The sequence below is a fragment of the Dermacentor silvarum genome, chromosome 1, assembly GCF_013339745.2.
Source record: "Dermacentor silvarum isolate Dsil-2018 chromosome 1, BIME_Dsil_1.4, whole genome shotgun sequence".
Classification (NCBI taxonomy): domain Eukaryota; kingdom Metazoa; phylum Arthropoda; class Arachnida; order Ixodida; family Ixodidae; genus Dermacentor; species Dermacentor silvarum.
Genome location: NC_051154.1, coordinates 425,522,704 through 425,540,701, shown reverse-complemented (window position 1 = coordinate 425,540,701; position 17,998 = coordinate 425,522,704). Strand labels below are relative to the sequence as shown.

The window sequence follows — 17,998 nt, the reverse complement described above, 5'->3', positions numbered from 1 at the left end:
CAAATACACAATGTTTTAGTATAACGGCTAACTAGTCTGGTTTTCAACGTTGACAATGTAATTGCAATGTTCCAACATAATTAGCCCAACTTGCTAATAAATATATGTGCACATCATTATTCGCAATATTCTAATCGCTATTCGAAGCTACATATTTGATTCGTATTCGAAAATTTTGATATTCGCACACCCCTAGATTGAAAATGCCGCTCCGGTAGAACTCCGTTTCAGTCTCCTAGCAACAATGACATACTCTTTCACCTATCGCCTCAGGTGTCACACATGGTTTGCCTCGCATTCGATTGTTTGAGGCGGGCGCGAAAGCACATCTGTTTGCATTCTGCCATATCTCTCCACTGTTACGCGAGAAGTGTGTGGGCGCCCATTGTCTTGCTGCAAGATTGCTTTTCTTGCAGGCCCCTCCATCGCCTTTTAACGTATCGAGCAGCGTTCCTTTTTCGGTAGCTTTAGCTTCCACTGTCATCTCCTGAACTGCAATGTGCCCTATTTCAAGCATTCTCGCTATTTAATCTATTCTTACTCGCACGTACCCTTTCATGAGTGCACCAACGGTCTCTTTGTTGGCATCAACCACGACTGTTCGAGGGTGACCACACCGAGGCTGATCTTTGATGCTCGTCCGGCCATCTTTGAAATGCCTGGCAGGTCTCTTCGCACAGTGCTGGAGCTCATTCACATGCCGCCATATGCAGGTTGAAGCCTCTTGCGAATGTGTGCCACTAAAATTTACTCTTTCATCAGGTATTATATCCCCCCGCGTCTTTGAAACGGTACATTGTGTGCCGCCATTTTGCTTAGTGCCCTGGTGGCTAGATTATGCAACGTAACGGCCATCCTTGATTGCACGTACCACCAAACATTCATTCTTGTGCGCTTTCAGATTTGCGTACAAAATATAATTGATCATTATTTCAGGTACGACCCTAGTATAAGAAGCACACCTCATAGCGCGAGCTCGTGCATACGTAGCTTTTGTGCGCATCTCAGTAAAATTTATCCGTATAGCTACAATCTGACTGCGGAGCAATATTTGCATAGCAGCATGCGGGTCCTGTAAGTTTCCGGTACTGTACTGTCGCTGCCCGTTATACTTAGCGGACTGTTCGAGAGGGCAAAATAGGTTGGACACTTGCGAGCTGTGTGAGTAAACACCAGAGATCTTTAAGTGGACGCAAGCGCTTGCTCTTGCTTGCGCAAGAACCCAACGTCTGCTTGGGTTATGCTTGGGCAAACGCAGGCCTCGTGTGTCCCCTAATCTAAGTCTCCTCATTAAAAGGGACCGCGTTCCACCCAACTGGCGCACCGCTCACCGGCGTCCATCCTTTCTCGGGCAGCTCGAGGACAAACTGGCACTCAGCGTAGCACTTGTTCAGCGACCGCTCCACGTCGACGGCGATCTTGCCCATCTTCTCCTGAACGTAGTCACGAACGATGGGCAGGTTCCGCAGGGTGGCCAGCAGCCCGCGCCGGACATTGGGCACGAAGCCTGCGTACGCATGCAGAGACGCGTGCCACTCAGAGCGCAAATCCCGGCATAGGTGACGTCAGGTGGAGTCTCTCAAAACGTCAGGCTGAACTCCACGGGGAAACTCAAACGTGCCGGCTTATACAAGGTGTCCCAGCTAAACGTAGGTGATGTTTTAAAACGGGCAGAGTGTGCTATTAAAATGGGCAGGAGGCTCAAACAACTCAGTGGTGTTTAGGATCGTGTGTCCTAGACTGCGGTATTTTTTTTTTGCATTGCAAAGACAATTAGTAAAAACTAACTGCCTAAATTTTTAAATATCGGCTTTACCAAGAAAGTGCCAATACGACAATTGTAGATCACATTTAAAAATGGCCTACTGAAGTGTGTACCATTGATGGAGCGTCTTGTAATTGCCCTTAAAGAAAGGCTGCAACATACAAAAACAAGCGCATGATAATGCCACTATTTCAACGCTCCCAGACGACCAATCCAAAAATGAAATCCGCTTGCCTCTGCAGTGCTGTCCGGGACGAGCTCGGCGTTTCTGTTGGCCGCAAGGTACGCGCCAGCAACTCTTGCCAGTAAGATATGATCGCGAACAAATAGAAGAACATAGCAATTGCATTTTCCTTCCCGATTAAACAGTTCTGCGGTGAACATTTACACAAGCCCGAGCTTCTCCCTTTTTAAAATTTTTTTTTTCTGGCCTCGTGTGTTCGGGCTTCATTCCACAAGTGGAGCGAATGATATGTTTATGCCATGTCACATTGAAGCACGAGGCACCTTCATCACCACCACTCGCTCTGTCCGCACGATCGCGACAGGACACGCGAGCGAGTCTCTAAAAAAAAAAGGCATGCAAACAATGTCATCTACTGATCGGTGATCTGGGGGCGCTGAAATAGTGGCACTAACACGCGGTTGTCATTGTATTTAGCGGGCTTTCTTTAAGGCCAATTACAAGACGCTCGATCAATGGTACGCACTTTAGTCGGCCATATTTAAATGTGATCTACAACTGTCGTATTGGCACATTCTTGGTGAAGCCAATATTTAAAAGTTAGGCAGTTTAGTTTACACTAATCGACTTTGCAAAACGAAAAAAAATACCGCAGTCTAGGACACGCAATCCTAAACACCACTGAGGTGGTTTGAGCCTCCTATAGCACACTTCGTCCGTTTTTAAAACATTGCCAACTTTTAGCTGAGACACCCTGTATAAGATGCCATATAAACACTGGCGAGGCTTGCTGCGCGTGCAGGGTCTGCCGGGTGCACATCAGGTCATTGTAACGAGATCACAAGCACGAAATGGGAACTTCAGGACTACTTGCCAACTACACCGTGATCCTATTAAAGCGATCCTATTAATTCTGCTACTATAGTAGCTGGGATATAGTTAGGATATATAGGATATAGTAATATAATAGGATATATTAATGAGTGCTCAAAGAAGACAAAGATAAGGTTAGAATCATGTACACAAGACAAACGCTCTCCAACTAATTTATTTTTACAATTTGCGTCTTTCATGCTTTGTCAATCAAAGAAAAACACAAATTTATTCAAATAAAGCGATGTAAAATTCCCTCTCATCGCTATGCAGACATATACAATCTGGCTCATACAATCCTCACCTTTCTGAGCGCTACGGTACGCTCCCATAATTTCACGTACGGTTTTATTCTGCACTCCTGCTTAGAACTTTAATCAAGGCTCTAAGCAGGAGTTTCGCTCAGAAAATTTTTGGTCGGTAAAGTGGGCAGAATGAAGTAGCGCTCGATTTCTAATGAACGAACAAATCCCCACCAAAAAAAGTATCACCATCTAAATCTACCCAACGCAATCGAATACGAAAATAATCTACGTTCAGCAAAACGACAGCAGGAGACACGTTTGTGACACTATGATGCAAACGAGGAATACAGCAGCAAGCCCAAGGACAAAGTGCGTTAAATATGTGCACCATGTACTACATTTGCAAGCCAAAAAAAAGTTGACAGTCACTTTAGCATACGCTAGAGAGGATGAAGGCGAAAGCCTGTGCGCTCACGAGACATTTATTAAATTGCTTTGACACTCTCATTCGAGGGCGTTGTTACTTCCTATATAGTGCACTAGGTTGGGGGAGTGGGTCCAACGCAAGCTCCACACTGAAGCATTTTTTTTTTTAATTTGGCGGCACCACCGTCGCTTTCTCCTGAATGAGCGGCCCCACGCGTTGGCCGGACGCTTGTCACGTCGTAGACCCTACCGCAGCTGCATGGAGCTATGACAGGTGAAAGATGTCCGCGAATACACGCGAAGTTCTTCGAGTGGCCAGTCACACGGCAATTTTGCCTGTATTCGCAGACATCTTTCACGCTCGGAAAAATGCTTTTATGTAGCACGTGTTCAGCAACAGAAAGCTGTGTCGGGAGTTTCTTATGTTCCTCTACAATTTTCTCATTGACACTTTTCATCTGATTACAATATTTGTGAAGTTGATTAAATATGACTAATTATCTAATTAGGCGGAATGCAAAAAATAGCCTGAGTATCTCCAAGCGACAGCAAACAACATTACGTTGATTCTGTCCAGCTACGTGGCATTTGGATATTTTTAAATTTTGGCCCAAGTTAACTGAAACACCCTGTATATCCCTTAAGACCCCTTCTACAATACATTGCACATTGATTTCAACTTTTATCTTTTTGAAATTCACTCGGAACTCATTACGCAAAATATCTCTTGGTATGAAGTACGGTGCATGTGTAACTGTAAAGTGGTTTACTCCTATTCTTGTCAGCCGCTTTCGAGAAATGTGACACTAAATTGATCAATACCTGTGTGTCGTCCCAGACGGCTGAAAGCAACCATGAGGTTTGTTTCGAAATAACTGAGATTGCGTGAAAAACACCGGACACGGCAGCAACATGGCAATGTACTACACGTAGTTCAATCTTCATATCTCAATGTTTAAGCAATGAATGCAGCTTTTACCAGAGCAAGCATGAGGAGATGATGGAAATTAGTGTTATTTCTTTCCCGTACACGGAGACGCAGATTTTGGCATCTAAGCGTTGTATTTAAATATCAAAAATCGTTTTTCAAGTTCATAACATAACAGTAGAAAACAAAAATCACCTTGAACAGCGATTACATCCCTGTCACATGTCAGAGGCCGCCCGTGGCGAGAAAAGAGGACGAAGAAGTTCGCGGAGTGTTCCGAACAGCGTGAGCGCTCGAGGCACGCGGACTGAGGTGTAATCCGCGAGGGAGAAGCATCGAAGCAGTATTATCGACGTGGCTCTTGAGCTGGAAGGTCGCTTCGTCAGCCATGCTCCGATGACGGGAGAGCGGAGGACCCGGCCACGAAGCTCGTGAAGCTGGCAAGGCCCAGGTGTAGCTGTAGTCCTCGGCGACGTCCGGGCGAAGCTCCTGGGAACGGCTGCTGCTGCTCACGATGGTTCCGGTCTTCTTCTCAAGAATTCCCTTTTCCTAGGCCAAGCCCGTTCATCTGATAATCACTGTGACACCGGACCGCCATGCCGATCGACGTAAGGCTTCGCTTCGCGAAGCCTAACCCGGCGAGTGACACATCAACGGCGGCTACCGGGGCACCAGCCACGTACTCGGTCAGGTCAACGGAACCGCGAGTCATCGGAACTTACGGCATCAACGACACCCTGAATATTCGAATACGACTTGGACCTGACGAGAGGAACTTCAAGTCGACGGTCCGTAAGAGCCCACGTTTCTGCTTTGCGATGCAGTAAGGCCGGGGGCCAGGGTGGCCAGACTTTGACGAGTCAGGGCTAAGACTGACTTAGAGACTTTAAGGCGGAGCTGAAACCAAGATAGAGTGCTAGTCGTTCCTTGTTTACGTGAGCATTTTTTGGTAGTTGTGTATTTAGTTGGAGTTTTGCATTTTCTATTGAGTAAGCATTTTGGTTGAGTTATGCTTCGAGTTTTGTGTGCCTTGTGCCTTTACCGTCCCTGTACATAATAAATCCTCGTTTGCTGTGCTGCCAATCGTATCTCTCCTCCACCGAGAGTAGCGCATGTATGCAACTCTCTGGCTCCCAAGTAGAAGGTGACATAGTTATGTTCAGGTCTTGAAAGGTTATGTTACGGATTAATTTTGACGACCCGATGCTGTTTAATAAAGGCGCACGATCTCGGCACCAAAATGGAAAGGCACTTGTTCAAAGAAACGATGCAGAATGTCAATATGGGAATATAATCCGCACACATGCTTGTTGGGCTGGAAACGTTGCTCCGAATCGACGAAAAATGCGCACGCCAATCCAGGAACACGCCGTCTGTCGATTCCACAATACAAACGCTGCGACATGTGCCAGAAATAAAAAAGACGCCCGACACGGTGAGACAGGACACCACCGGCTGCGACGATGGATGGCGTCACGACCGCGCAACAATGGGGATCAAACGCGCGCGCAACGGAAGTTTGTCGCGAACAACGGCACGTGCCGCATGTGGCGCGACAGGTGGCCACAATGGCGGAGAAGAAATGCAGCTTCTGGTTACGACCGTGTCCACGCAGTGCCGCAGGATACCGTCACTTATATAAATAGACAGTTTTCGAAATAGTGCTGTAACCCCCACCAAAGAAAACGTTGCCTTATGCGACATTCGCTTGATATACAGTGTGTTTTAAATGCGTAAGCATTTCTAGATTGACCTAGAATATACGGGAGTGTCCAAAGCACCGGCTCCCGCGAGGGCCTTTTTCTGGAACTTCCGCGCCGCTGCTGCTCCGGACCCATTAAAGCACCCGTGGGCTTTTCACGATCGCGAAGCGCGTGGAAAGCGAGGGTCATCTGCTATGCGCTGTAGTTTCTGCGTTCGGTTTCCACGCAAAGCACTTAAAGTCTAACTTCAACAGTGTGATGCTGCATGGAGCTTAGCCATGTTTGAGTGAATCCCGGCGGTGGCCGCCGCATTTCGATGGAGGCGAAATGCAAAAACGCCCATACTCTTGCGTTATAGTGCACGTTAAAAAACCCCAGGTAGTCAAAATTAATCCGGAGCCCTCCACTACGGCGTGCCTCATAATCAGAATTGGTTTTGGCACGTAAAATCCCAGTAAGAAGGAAGAAATGTTGTTTTGCGCTTAGGCAGCAAGAGTATGCAAAAACTAATGTGTCAAACTCATCAGCGCGGCCTAGCTCCGGTACTAGAGTTCGGAAAATGCGGTAACTGTGCTTGCGTAGAAACACGCTAAATGAGCCAGTGCAAGGAAAGAACGTAAAAAACACTATTCGCATGGGTACATGGGCAATAGCACTGTGCTTGCAAGAATAAGAGTAACAAAAACAAGTAATTTACTCGCGCAGTCAAGTGAAATACTTACGTGCATGCAGTCACCGCTTCGCTCAGCACTACGTGCTTTTCACTCACGGTCAGTAATGGTTTACAGCCCTATGCATATGCATTTATTCGACAATTTTTTAGCCTCGACGATACTTTATTATTAACAGAGCGCAGAGGAGTTGTAAGGGAAACAAGAGAAAGAGCAGAGACGGCCCTAACGCCGCAATATTGTTGGCTTATTTCGCTTTAAAGGTAGCGTACACGAACAGTTCTTGCCTGTACGCTATCTCTTCAATACAAACTTCGCGCACGATGTACCTTAATGTTCCCCGTGAGCGAAGCTAGTTTCAAATTCAGATCCATTCGAAAGAAAAACCACTCCAGCCAATAGGTAAACAAACATAAAAATATATAAACAAATATATCTTTTTCTACATTTAAATTAATAGGTAACTACTACTGGCCTAGTCATTTACTCATTTGTTATGTAAAATTTATTGCTGCAGTAGCCTTGTTTTAATAATCCGTGAATCCTCTCTGAAATTACCAACATGTAACTTCTCATGATATCATAGTTATTGCTTAACGTGTGATTTTTTTGCATAAACTAACAAGCATTCATGTCTCGTTACGATGTTTGTGCTTGCATTATATTGAGTGGGAAATAGTCTTGAAAATTACTGTCTTTGATACACTACAAATATCAATATTGATTCCATATATCCCTAAAATAGTTACCTTCAATAACAGTAAAATATGAAAAGGTTATGTTCTGGTGATTAGTTGCCTCTACAAGTACGTAATTATTGATCAGTAAGTATATCTGGTGCGTACAAACGAGCGAGCATAGGCAATAAATATTCCTAAAGTTACTCTCATGTTATAATTCGCTTAGTGTTTGCACTCTTACAGCACAAGTAGGCGACAGACAAGTGGCACATCTATAACGCATCACGTTCGTTTTCTGACGTTCGCTCGCAATTATAAAATGAGGCATACGTACACAAAGTTGCACTGTTAGCGTTTCATTTATTTTGATTTGTCTTGTTTTTTGCCACGGTATATTTCTCGCGTACCCTTTACCTATACGTGCTATAACCTATACGTGCTATAGCTTAGTGGCTTTGGTAGGTTATACTGCTAAGCTCGAGGACACGGGTTCGATTCTTGGCCACGGCGGCTTACATTTCGATGGAGGCGAAATGCATAAAACACCCGTGTACATAGATTGAGGTGCACGTTAAAGAACCCCAGGAGGTTGAAACTAATGGAGTCCTCCACTGCGGCATCTCTCACAGCCATATTGTGATTTTTGGGTGTAAAACCCCAGAAATTATCATTACTATTATTATCCTTTACCTGTGCTCTCAGTTCTTAATTATATATGGTTAAGTTCGACAGGTTGAGATTGAGATTGGCATTCAACACGTTTTTATCGTCACACCCACAGCATCAGAGGGATTTCTGGCTGAAGAATGCGGGTTTGCATCACACGTCATATCGTTACCGCTAATCTTGACATGAATGCAAGTATGTCAAGTTACTAATGCCATGACCCATCAGTCATCTTAGTCACACATTTGTGCCTTTCCACGCTATACTTTGGTATATGTACCAAGTAAACGAGACGCGAGAGTTACGTGGTTTGTATTTATTTTTGATATCTCGGCCCCGCCGACGGCCACATTCCGTTTTCCAAGAGCCAGTTAAGGATTTCGCCTTAATAACGAAACAGCAGAGCACGGGAGACAGTCTTGTAAAACAAACCGAATGCATGAAATAAAAGAAAGGAAACGATAGGGTGTAAAAGCGTTCGCGTGAGCTAGCCACCGCTGCCCCGTTCTCCTGGTTATCATCACGATCTCCAGCTTATTTTCTCCTGCAGCACGTTCACGTTGCTCATTCCACGGATAACTAAATAAAGTAAGCGCGCGGAATGCGTTACTCAAACAGCCGCAAAAGGGCGGACCAAGCGAGCTAGAAGGAAATAGACGAAATACCCGTATTCACAGCCGGCAAACGCGTTCTCTTTGCCGTGAGTCACTATGGTATTACCTTGTGGTGACATGGTACTTAATATATCCCAAATTATCGCGATGTTGGCCAAGAGCAACCAAAATATCTGGTATGTAGCAGACTCCCACCGCCTCGGTGTGGCACCCGCAGCAGAGACAGCCCACGGGTCCAGTACAGCAGCGCCACGGCGCGGGAGTTCACAAGAAAAGGTCCTCGCTCCTCCCATGCATTCACGCGGCACTTTGGACACTCCCCAGTATTCTAGGTCACTCTAGCATTTCTATGCTTATTGGGGCGAGGACTTACGGAGTCGCCATCTGTCGGAAGCACCTCGTTTGCGTATATAGTATGAGGGATAACGTCACGCGGTCTGCATAGGTTTGGCTATTGACGTTAAAAAAAACACGACGTGCAATGTACTCTCGAAACGATGGAAGTTTTTTACTGTCAAATGATGTCGGGCAAACAGAAAACACATAATTGTTTACAGACTATCTCTTAACTGAGTATGTACAGTGAACCATTGCACGCGGTCGCCGCGATGAAGTCCCCCGAACTAGCTTCTTGCTTGAAAGGTAAAGACATTAGCTGAGAGCAAACTATTTGAAATATGTTCTTATTGTGGGCTTTAGGTATAACCAAATGAAGCATAAGAGAAAGAAGCCTCAATGCAGCGATCCCACGGGTTTGCAGCGACCGACTGCACTTCTGCATGCATTTCCGCGCACAATGTTTCACTTTAGCTGCGAGCGCGTTTTCGCCCCATGACGCGAGTTTTAGACTGCAGCATATGAACATTTGACAGTACACAAGCAACCACTGTTGCGTGGACGCTATCAGAGCTGTTCAAAACTAATTTCGTTGTTAAAATTAAATTATGGGGTTTTACGTGCCAAAACCACGATCTGATTATGAGGCACGTCGTAGTGGGGGACTCCAGAAATTTGGACCACCTGGGGTTTTTTAATGTGCACCTAAATCTAAGCACACGGGTGTTTTCACATTTCGCCCCCATCGAAATGTGGCCGCCGTGGCCGGGGTTCGATCCCGCGAGCTCGTGCTCAGCAGCCCAACACTATAATTTTGTTGTAACTAGCGACTTCGACGCCTACAGCGACTTGTGATGTGCCATTGCGACGATTAAATCTTCTTTTTTTAATTCTTGGACGTTTCAATATCATTATTTCTCAAGTTACGTCGCACTGTACGTTTATTGGTTTTCGAAGTGAGCGATTTCCCGATGCTTTTTTTTTCTTAATCCGATTGTTTCGTGCTAACACAAATATACGCATGTCATGCATTTCTTTAATGTGATTCTTACCGTTCCATTTCCATTTCAGTGAATGTGCGAGTATCTAGCATGAACAAGTTAATAGACCAAAGCTTCATGATATTAGGCGGGCAGCGCACGCGGGCGAGCATGTCCGTGCGCGCTTGCTCCTACTCAATTAAAATCACAGCCCCGATGCCGTAGCAGAAATCTTCCTAGCGGAAGTGCTTGTTGCGCACCCGAGTTGTAGCCGATAGCTGCTTGTCGGTTTTACGTTTCGCGATCCAAGCTTAATGCAGGTTTTTGACCTGCGGGTACTTGTCAAGGCTGATACAAGGTTCCATTGCCTACGCAGTAGCCTACCATGTTGGATGCCTTGAAAGGCAGCCACTACCTATTATATTACTTTCAAGTGTTGTCAAGCAGGCACTTGAAGCGGGAAGACCTCCCCGCTTAATCAGAACCACAGCGCAGGTAGGACTCAACTTCGTTTTCAGCTCGCTTCGGCACTTCCGAAGTGGCCGACACAGCCGCTGTGTCCTCATGATCCCTCATACTACGTCACGCGGACGGTGGCGCCAGCTTTTCCAGTGGTGGAGCTCGCTCCCAATCACCAACGAGGAAAACCGTATGTCCTGTAAAACGATCGCTCTCAAGATGGCACCCGCAGCAGCGAGCGAATTCACCTTCGTGCTGCCTCTCTCGCTTCAATGTGAACTAAGCGGCGAGAACACAGAGCACACGAAGGTGTCAGCAGTCGGCGCTCTCTGTTGCTATCGCATATCACTTTCAAGTTTCAGCCCGCGTAACCGCGCCATACACAGCAGCCGCCGGAGTACGGTTGATCACTGTTCACGATGGTTCGACGCGGTTGGATAAGGTGCTAAAGAGCGATAACGGCTTGTAATGATCGGAATGTCATCAACGCACCTGGCGCCACCACCTGCACTAATCTGCTCCCGTCATCAATTCACCAAGGTAAGTATACCTGGTAGCGACGCTTCCATAGCAGCCCATACATTCAAAACATGGCGGTTCATTGACAGTTTATGGGGCTTAGCGCCATCTGTGTGAGGAGGGAATACTTCCGGCAGAAAAAAAAGTAATGTGACGTCATATCCGTTAAAAACAGAAGTGACGTCATTTTCTGCGCAAAGGCGCAAAATTTGTTTTCAGAGGCCTGCCATTAGAGCTGTATATTCAAATGCCCCGCCATTCGACTTGATAAGCGATGCAGGAAAAGGTCAACCGCACGGGTGTCAAAATCGCATGCCTGCACAGAGCATACTTTCTTTGGAGGCCAAAGAACGCTATGGGCATAGAGTGCTCGTCCTTTCGTCGGACGCCAAGCCCTTCGGCCAGCGCTGTCTGACGAAAACAACTCAAGTAAACAATTATCTGGCGGTCGCAACTCACTACTTTTGACTGAACACGTTAAGAAATAATTGAGACAAATGTCGACAAGCAAAACAACACATGTGAGGGGGGCATATTGTAACAGGTGAACTTTACGAGCACGCCCTCCTGCACCCTTCAAGAGCTGCATTGCAAGTAATAGTGGCGTGGTGGGCACTCTTACGGTGTGCGCAGAAAAAAAGGTATTTACTGATAATGATCAAGTAAAATAGAGTTGCCTCTTCTTTTCTCGCCATGCATATATAAAATCGATTAGCAATCTTGTTTTCATTGAATGAATCTGTGTCTCGATTTAATTCAAAAAACGCTTTGTTCTTTCCCAAGGTTATGTGTGTTTCCTCCAAACATAGTCACGCTTCAATCGCTGCTCCCATAACCACCCTTGTTGATGTTGGTGACAATTCGTTCTGAACCGCTTTTCGCCCGAAGCTTCGCGACCCTATTTGGATCGACCTTCAATCCACCTTGCGCTGCCCGACAGCAGTTCGTGACGCCACAGCGTTGTCGTTTACACTGGTCGCATTAGGTTCCTTACATTGATAATGACACCGGGCTACGTGGAGATGAGCAAGTGGCACAATGCTTACGCATACTTAGACAACTCCCAGACGAGTTTCTGTGTAAATTTTATTTAGCTGCACCAAATTACTAAGAATTGCCTGGGGGAGATAGCACAATTGTAGCCCTTCATCTAAATTGTTCAATGAGACGACCATTACTTCTAAGAGAAATCAAGATGCTTATATCAAATATTATCATTACCTTAATTACCTTTTTTATTCAATTATTTTATGGCACGCATTTTAGTTTAGGAATTGTAGCCGGTGAGGCCTGGAATAAATTCTCAGGACTACACCACTTAATTGAGATATTAATTTTCAAGGTGTCCGATGAAATTCATGGGTGTTCCAGTTACTTGTGCACTGCAATGCATAAAACAGCGTTTTCTTTAGAAAATGTAACTGGAACGCCAATGCATTTCATCGGACACCTGGAAAATTATTATCTCGAAACTGGTGCAGCCCTGAGAATTCTGATTAAAAACATGGTCCACAGCATTTTCCACGTTACCACTTCATGATTAGACACTCTGACCAGTAAGCTTCCCGTTGCACAAGAAAAGGGTACCATGAAAATTGGTTGTCAGTCCCTTCAAAAGTGCAAGCACATGGCTAATAAACCCTCATATGCTAACTAATGTCATCAAGGCTACCAGATTTGCAATGCAATGAAGCCAAGAAAAGCATAGGAGTAATTAGCTGAGGTTGAATATATATCACAACTCTGGAAGGGAATCAAATAAAGAATTAACTTCTCTGTCTGGGAATCGAATCCTACGCCACCACCTCTGCCAAGCATACTAGGTGCGTCATTTTAATCAGCAGAATGTTCAGAAATCGCATGTATAGCACCATTCTACACCCTTGGGGTGGATTACTCACGGGCTGGACATTACATTTGCATCGAGAAATGAAAATACTTATTCAACTAATTAAAAAAATGGCAAATAAGCTTTTTAACTAATCTCTAAGGGCACTATGTTGCAATTTACAAATTCAAGCTGGTCAGTTCTCAGGAATGGTTCAGCTGGAATGGATTTTAATAGTATACCAGGTGTTTCTACGAAGATTTTATGTGATATGTAAAAATAGCCATTTTGAAATAAAAACACGGTTCCTTTGGAGACATGCCGTCAGTGGTGGCGACCACGAGGTGCCGGTTGATACGTGGTCATCATCAGCCTATATTTATGTCCACTGCAGGACGAAGGGCTGTCCCCGCGATCTCTAATTACCCCTGTCTTGTGCTAGCCGATTCCAACCTAGCACCTGCAAATTTCCTAACTTCATCACCCCACCTAGTTTTTTGCCGTCCTCGACTGCGCTTCCCCTCTCTTGGTATTCATTCTGTATCTCTAATGGTCCACCGGTTATCCATCCTGCGCATTACCATGGCCTGCCCAGCTTCATTTTTCCCTCTTAATGTCAACTAGAATATTGGTTATCCCCGTTTGCTTTCTAATCCACACCGCTCTCTTCCCGTCTCTTAACGTTAGGCCTGACATTTTTCGTTCCATCGTTCTTTGTGCGGTCCTTAACTTGTTCTCGAGCTTCTTTGCTAACCTCCAAGTTTCTGCCCCATATGTTGGCACCGGTAGAATGCAATGATTGTACACTTTTCTTTTCGACGACAGTGGTAAGCTCGCAATTAGTATTTGGCAATGCCTGCCAAATGCACTACAACCCAAATTTATTCTTCTGTAAATTTCCTTCTCATGATCAGGGTCCCCTGTGAGTAATTGACCTAAATAAACATACTCCTTTACCGACTCTAGAGGATGACTGGCGCTCCTGAATTCTTGTTCCCTTGCCAGGTTATTGAACATTATCTTTGTCTTCTGCATATTAATCTTCAACCACACTCTTACATTTTCTCGGTTAAGGTCCGGAATCATTTGTTGCAATTTGTCCCCATTGTTGCTGAATAGGACAATGTCATCGGCATCCAAAGGTTGCCGAGATATTCGCCGTCGATAATGACTCATAAGCCTTCCCAGTCTAAGAGCTTGAATACTTCTAAGCATGCAGTGAATAGCATTAGAGAGATTGTGTCTCCTTGCCTGACCAATTTCTTGATAGGCAACTTTCTACTTTTCTTGTGGAAAACCAATGTAGCTGTGGAATCTCTATAGATATTTCCCAAGATATTCGTGTATGTCTCCTGTACTCATTCATTATGCAATGCCTCTATGACTCTGATATCTCTACTGAGTCAAATACCTTTTCATAATCTATGAAAGCCATATCAAGAGATTTATTGTACTCTGCAGATTTCTCGATTACCTGATTGAGGACATGGATCTGATCCATTGTAGAGTACCCCTTCCTGAAGCCAGCCAGTTCTCTTGGTTGATTGAAGTCAAGTGTTGCTCTAATTCTATTGAAAATTATCTTGGTGAATATTTTATACAGTACTGAAAGCAGGCTAATGGGTCTATAATTTTTCAATTCTCTAACGCCTCCCTTCTCATGGATTAGTGTAATGTTGGCGTTCTTCCAGTTCTCCGGTACACTTGAAGTCGCGAGGCATTGCGTATAAAAGGCCACACGTTTTTCAAGCATGATATCTCCTCCAACTTTGATTAAATCGACTCTTATCCCATCTTCTCCAGCAGCTTTTCCCCTGGTGATGTCTTGCAAGGCCCTTCTAACTTCATCGCTAGTTACAGAAGGAGCCTCTGTATCCTGTATGACACCACTTCGAATGAAAGTAGCTTGGCTGCTCTAGGCCCTGTACAGGTCAGTACAGAATTCTGCCACTGCTTTTACTATGTCATCGAAATTGCTGATGATATTGCCATGCTTATCTTTCAGTGTACACATTTTGCCTTGTCCTATTCCAAGTTTTATTCTCACTGATTTCATGCTGCGTCCATATTTTACGGCTTCCTCAATCTTTCCCATGTTATAATTTCGAACATCCCTTACTTTGTTCTTGTTGGTCAGTTTTGACAGTTCAGCAAATTCTATTTGACCTCTTGAGTTTGACACTTTCATGTTTTGCCGTTTCTTTATTAGGTCCTTTGTTACTTGGGAGAGCTTACGTACTGGTTGCCTTGGTGCCTTACCTCCCACTTCAATCGCTGCTTCTGAAATCAGCCTAGTTATGGTTTCGTTCATTACCTCTATGTTATCCTCATCTTTCTGTTCTAAAGCTGCATATTTGTTTGCGAGCACCAGCCTGAATTGGTCTGTTTTTACCCTTATTACGTCTAGGTTGGCCTGTTTCTTTTTGACTAATTTTACTCTTTCTCTATTCAAATTGAGAGAAATTCTAGAATTCATGGTAATAATTGCTAATTACCAAACATTCATTAATAAAATTTTACCTTTTAGTTTCAGCAGGCTCATTGTAATTAAAAATGGAAGCGTGCTCTCCATACAAGCCATATCAACTTTTGGATCTGAAAAGTACGATTACCCGCAGAACTATAGCACAACGAATTTCGGTAAACCAGAGCGCGCGTAACCGCAACTGGGAGGCTGCAGCGAGTGCAAAGCCTCGCCCCTCGAGGCGCTGTTCTGCTTACATCACGCAGCAGCGCGCTGCGACAGTGAGGAGCACGGCACCGCAATATTTGCAATTGCAATATCTGCCATAAAATAATTAATAAGTTCATTCGTGATTTTCTGAGAATTTGCTGATTATATGTTTCAATTTCTCATGCAAGTAATGTCCGCCATTCCATTGAATGGCGGACATTACTGAATAATCCATTTCAAGGGCTCCAATTATGCTACCTGCCATGGGCGATTAATTAAAATTCTGTAAAGCCTAAAGATAATCACCCGGCAAACGGCAACGATACCTTATCACTTCTGGTTTCAAACATTCTCTGAAGAGAAATTAATTCTGATATCGAGCAACCTAAAGGAATTATTCTCGTTCCTTGTGCGCATCTACCAATGGTTATTCATTATTGAGCCTTTTTGCAGAGCAGTTTGCTCTACAGAAACGATATGCCGCTGTCGGTGGCGCAGTCCACGTTGCCTCAGCGAAAAGCGCAGGAATGTGAAATCATATTACCACCTCTGCCCTGCTACTGTGCGATCAGCTATCGGAAATGAAACTGGGTGTTCGCTAATGCACTATGCTCCATTCATGCTGCAAAATTTGAAGTGGTAGAGGGAGGACGGTGAGTGGCATATTAAGGAATAGAATGAATCTGTGTGACCGAGTCCACGGACCGCTGCTACATAACAGCTGCCTGTGTTGCTGGCCGCCCTTCACTATACACTGTTTTTCTAGGGATAAAAAAAAATCAGTCATGCACCGGCGTTGTATCGCTAACCTTCAAAGCAAGGACTTCAACCCCAGAACATCGGCAAGAGTGAGTACCGCTCGTTACACATTGGCTAAGGGAGCAGCGCTGCTTCCTGGCATAGTAAGTTTCTCCCATGTTGTCTACAGATATCCACCCCAACTCGCATCAAACTTACACCCACACTATCACCTTTGTATCACGATTAGGCGAATGATCCCACACTTGAATCAATGTGCCGAAGCATGGTAACACGGTGACTACACCAACAGCGCACGAATGTTCGAAGTTAAACGTTTCGTGACAGTTCAGAGTAAACGAATGACCAGTGATAACACGTCTTTGCTACAAGCTATTACAAAGTACAGAATGTATACGTTGCAAGCTTTATGTACAACAAGAACAAATCAACCGCAACTGTGATCGCACCATCAAGCCATTAGGCAGAAAAACAATCAAACAGGGACCACACTGATGAACATTACCGAGTCAGGAAAATGACAAGCCGCTGCTTCAAAGTGATTGGCAAATAAAGAACAAAGAGCAAAAGACACTGATCCAGATTTAATTCAGAAGCGGAACATTTGGACAGGTTCAAATACATTTCTAGCCCAGTTTGTAGTACAAGCACCCTATACACTACTCACACCACTTGCACAAGGCGTAATGAGCTCTGAAAGAGCTTACATGTCCCCTGAAGCTGTGGTCAAAGCTTCGTGTCATCCACCAAGCCGCTGTCTACAATATCTGCCGAAACAGAGCTTTTCTGAGCCACACCAGCGTCATGCACATCCCTTGTAAACACGGAGGCAACAAAGGGAGCTGAGGCATGCAATGGGCGCGTCACCACGTGATCAAACATGGCGGCGCCCATGGTATCACCATGAAAAGGGTCTATTAGACCTTTACATTAGGCAAGTAGGAAAGGGCACATAGCGAGCTATCCACCCTCTCTGCATTGCGCAAGCCGCGGTGCGGCTCTGCTTGAATGTGTTGCCGCCACGTGCTGTGGGATGATTTGGAGATCTCGTTCTCCGTGAAATTTATGTGATGTCAACCATCTTGAAATAGCTCGCAACAGGACGGTACAACACAACACCGCATAGTATTTCAAGATGGTTCTCATGTCAAAGTACCAACTAGCCCAACATTCAACTCTTTTACGTGATGTCGGTTCATACAAGGTCGTCAGTGTAGCGTATGGGTGCCGCAGTAGCTACAATATGCGGAAATTTCTCATGGCTGCACAAACATGCAACGTGCATCATCAGTCGCGGTGTGTGTACCAGTTGTGAACTATTTCGGCTGTATCGGTTTTCACTCGAGGAAGGAGAACCGGCGAATTGCCAACGTGAATTGGAAAATCATCTCTACCTGATCACTTGGCGTGGGGACTAAAACATAAGAGTGCACGCTTGTGTATGGCCAACACAATGCAACTGCGACACTTGGTTGCACCTTGATGTTGCAAGGACTCCAAGCTTTCAGGTTCTGTGGTACCCTCAATGGCGTCGATAATGCCGCCAGCCGTAGCATGAGTAGGAGCACTGAAGTAAAAGCAGTGCGCCTGTTAAGTTCAACGACCTTTACTTGGATCTTTTAGTTGTATGCATGTAAACAGGCATAGGAGGACATTAGAAAAACGTTTCCATATGCGTGTAGGCCCAG

General features: G+C 45.0%; 1 protein-coding gene across 1 annotated transcript in view; it reads right to left on the bottom strand.

Annotated features, from left to right (window-relative positions):
* The window catches only part of LOC119437665 (sphingosine-1-phosphate lyase), a 155,658-nt gene that overhangs the window by 129,991 nt on the left and 7,669 nt on the right, over positions 1 to 17,998 (bottom strand). The window contains exon 3 of the mRNA XM_037704660.2: positions 1,332 to 1,507. Within this exon, the coding sequence (XP_037560588.1) occupies positions 1,332 to 1,507 (176 nt within the window). The remainder of the gene's footprint in view (positions 1 to 1,331; positions 1,508 to 17,998) is intronic.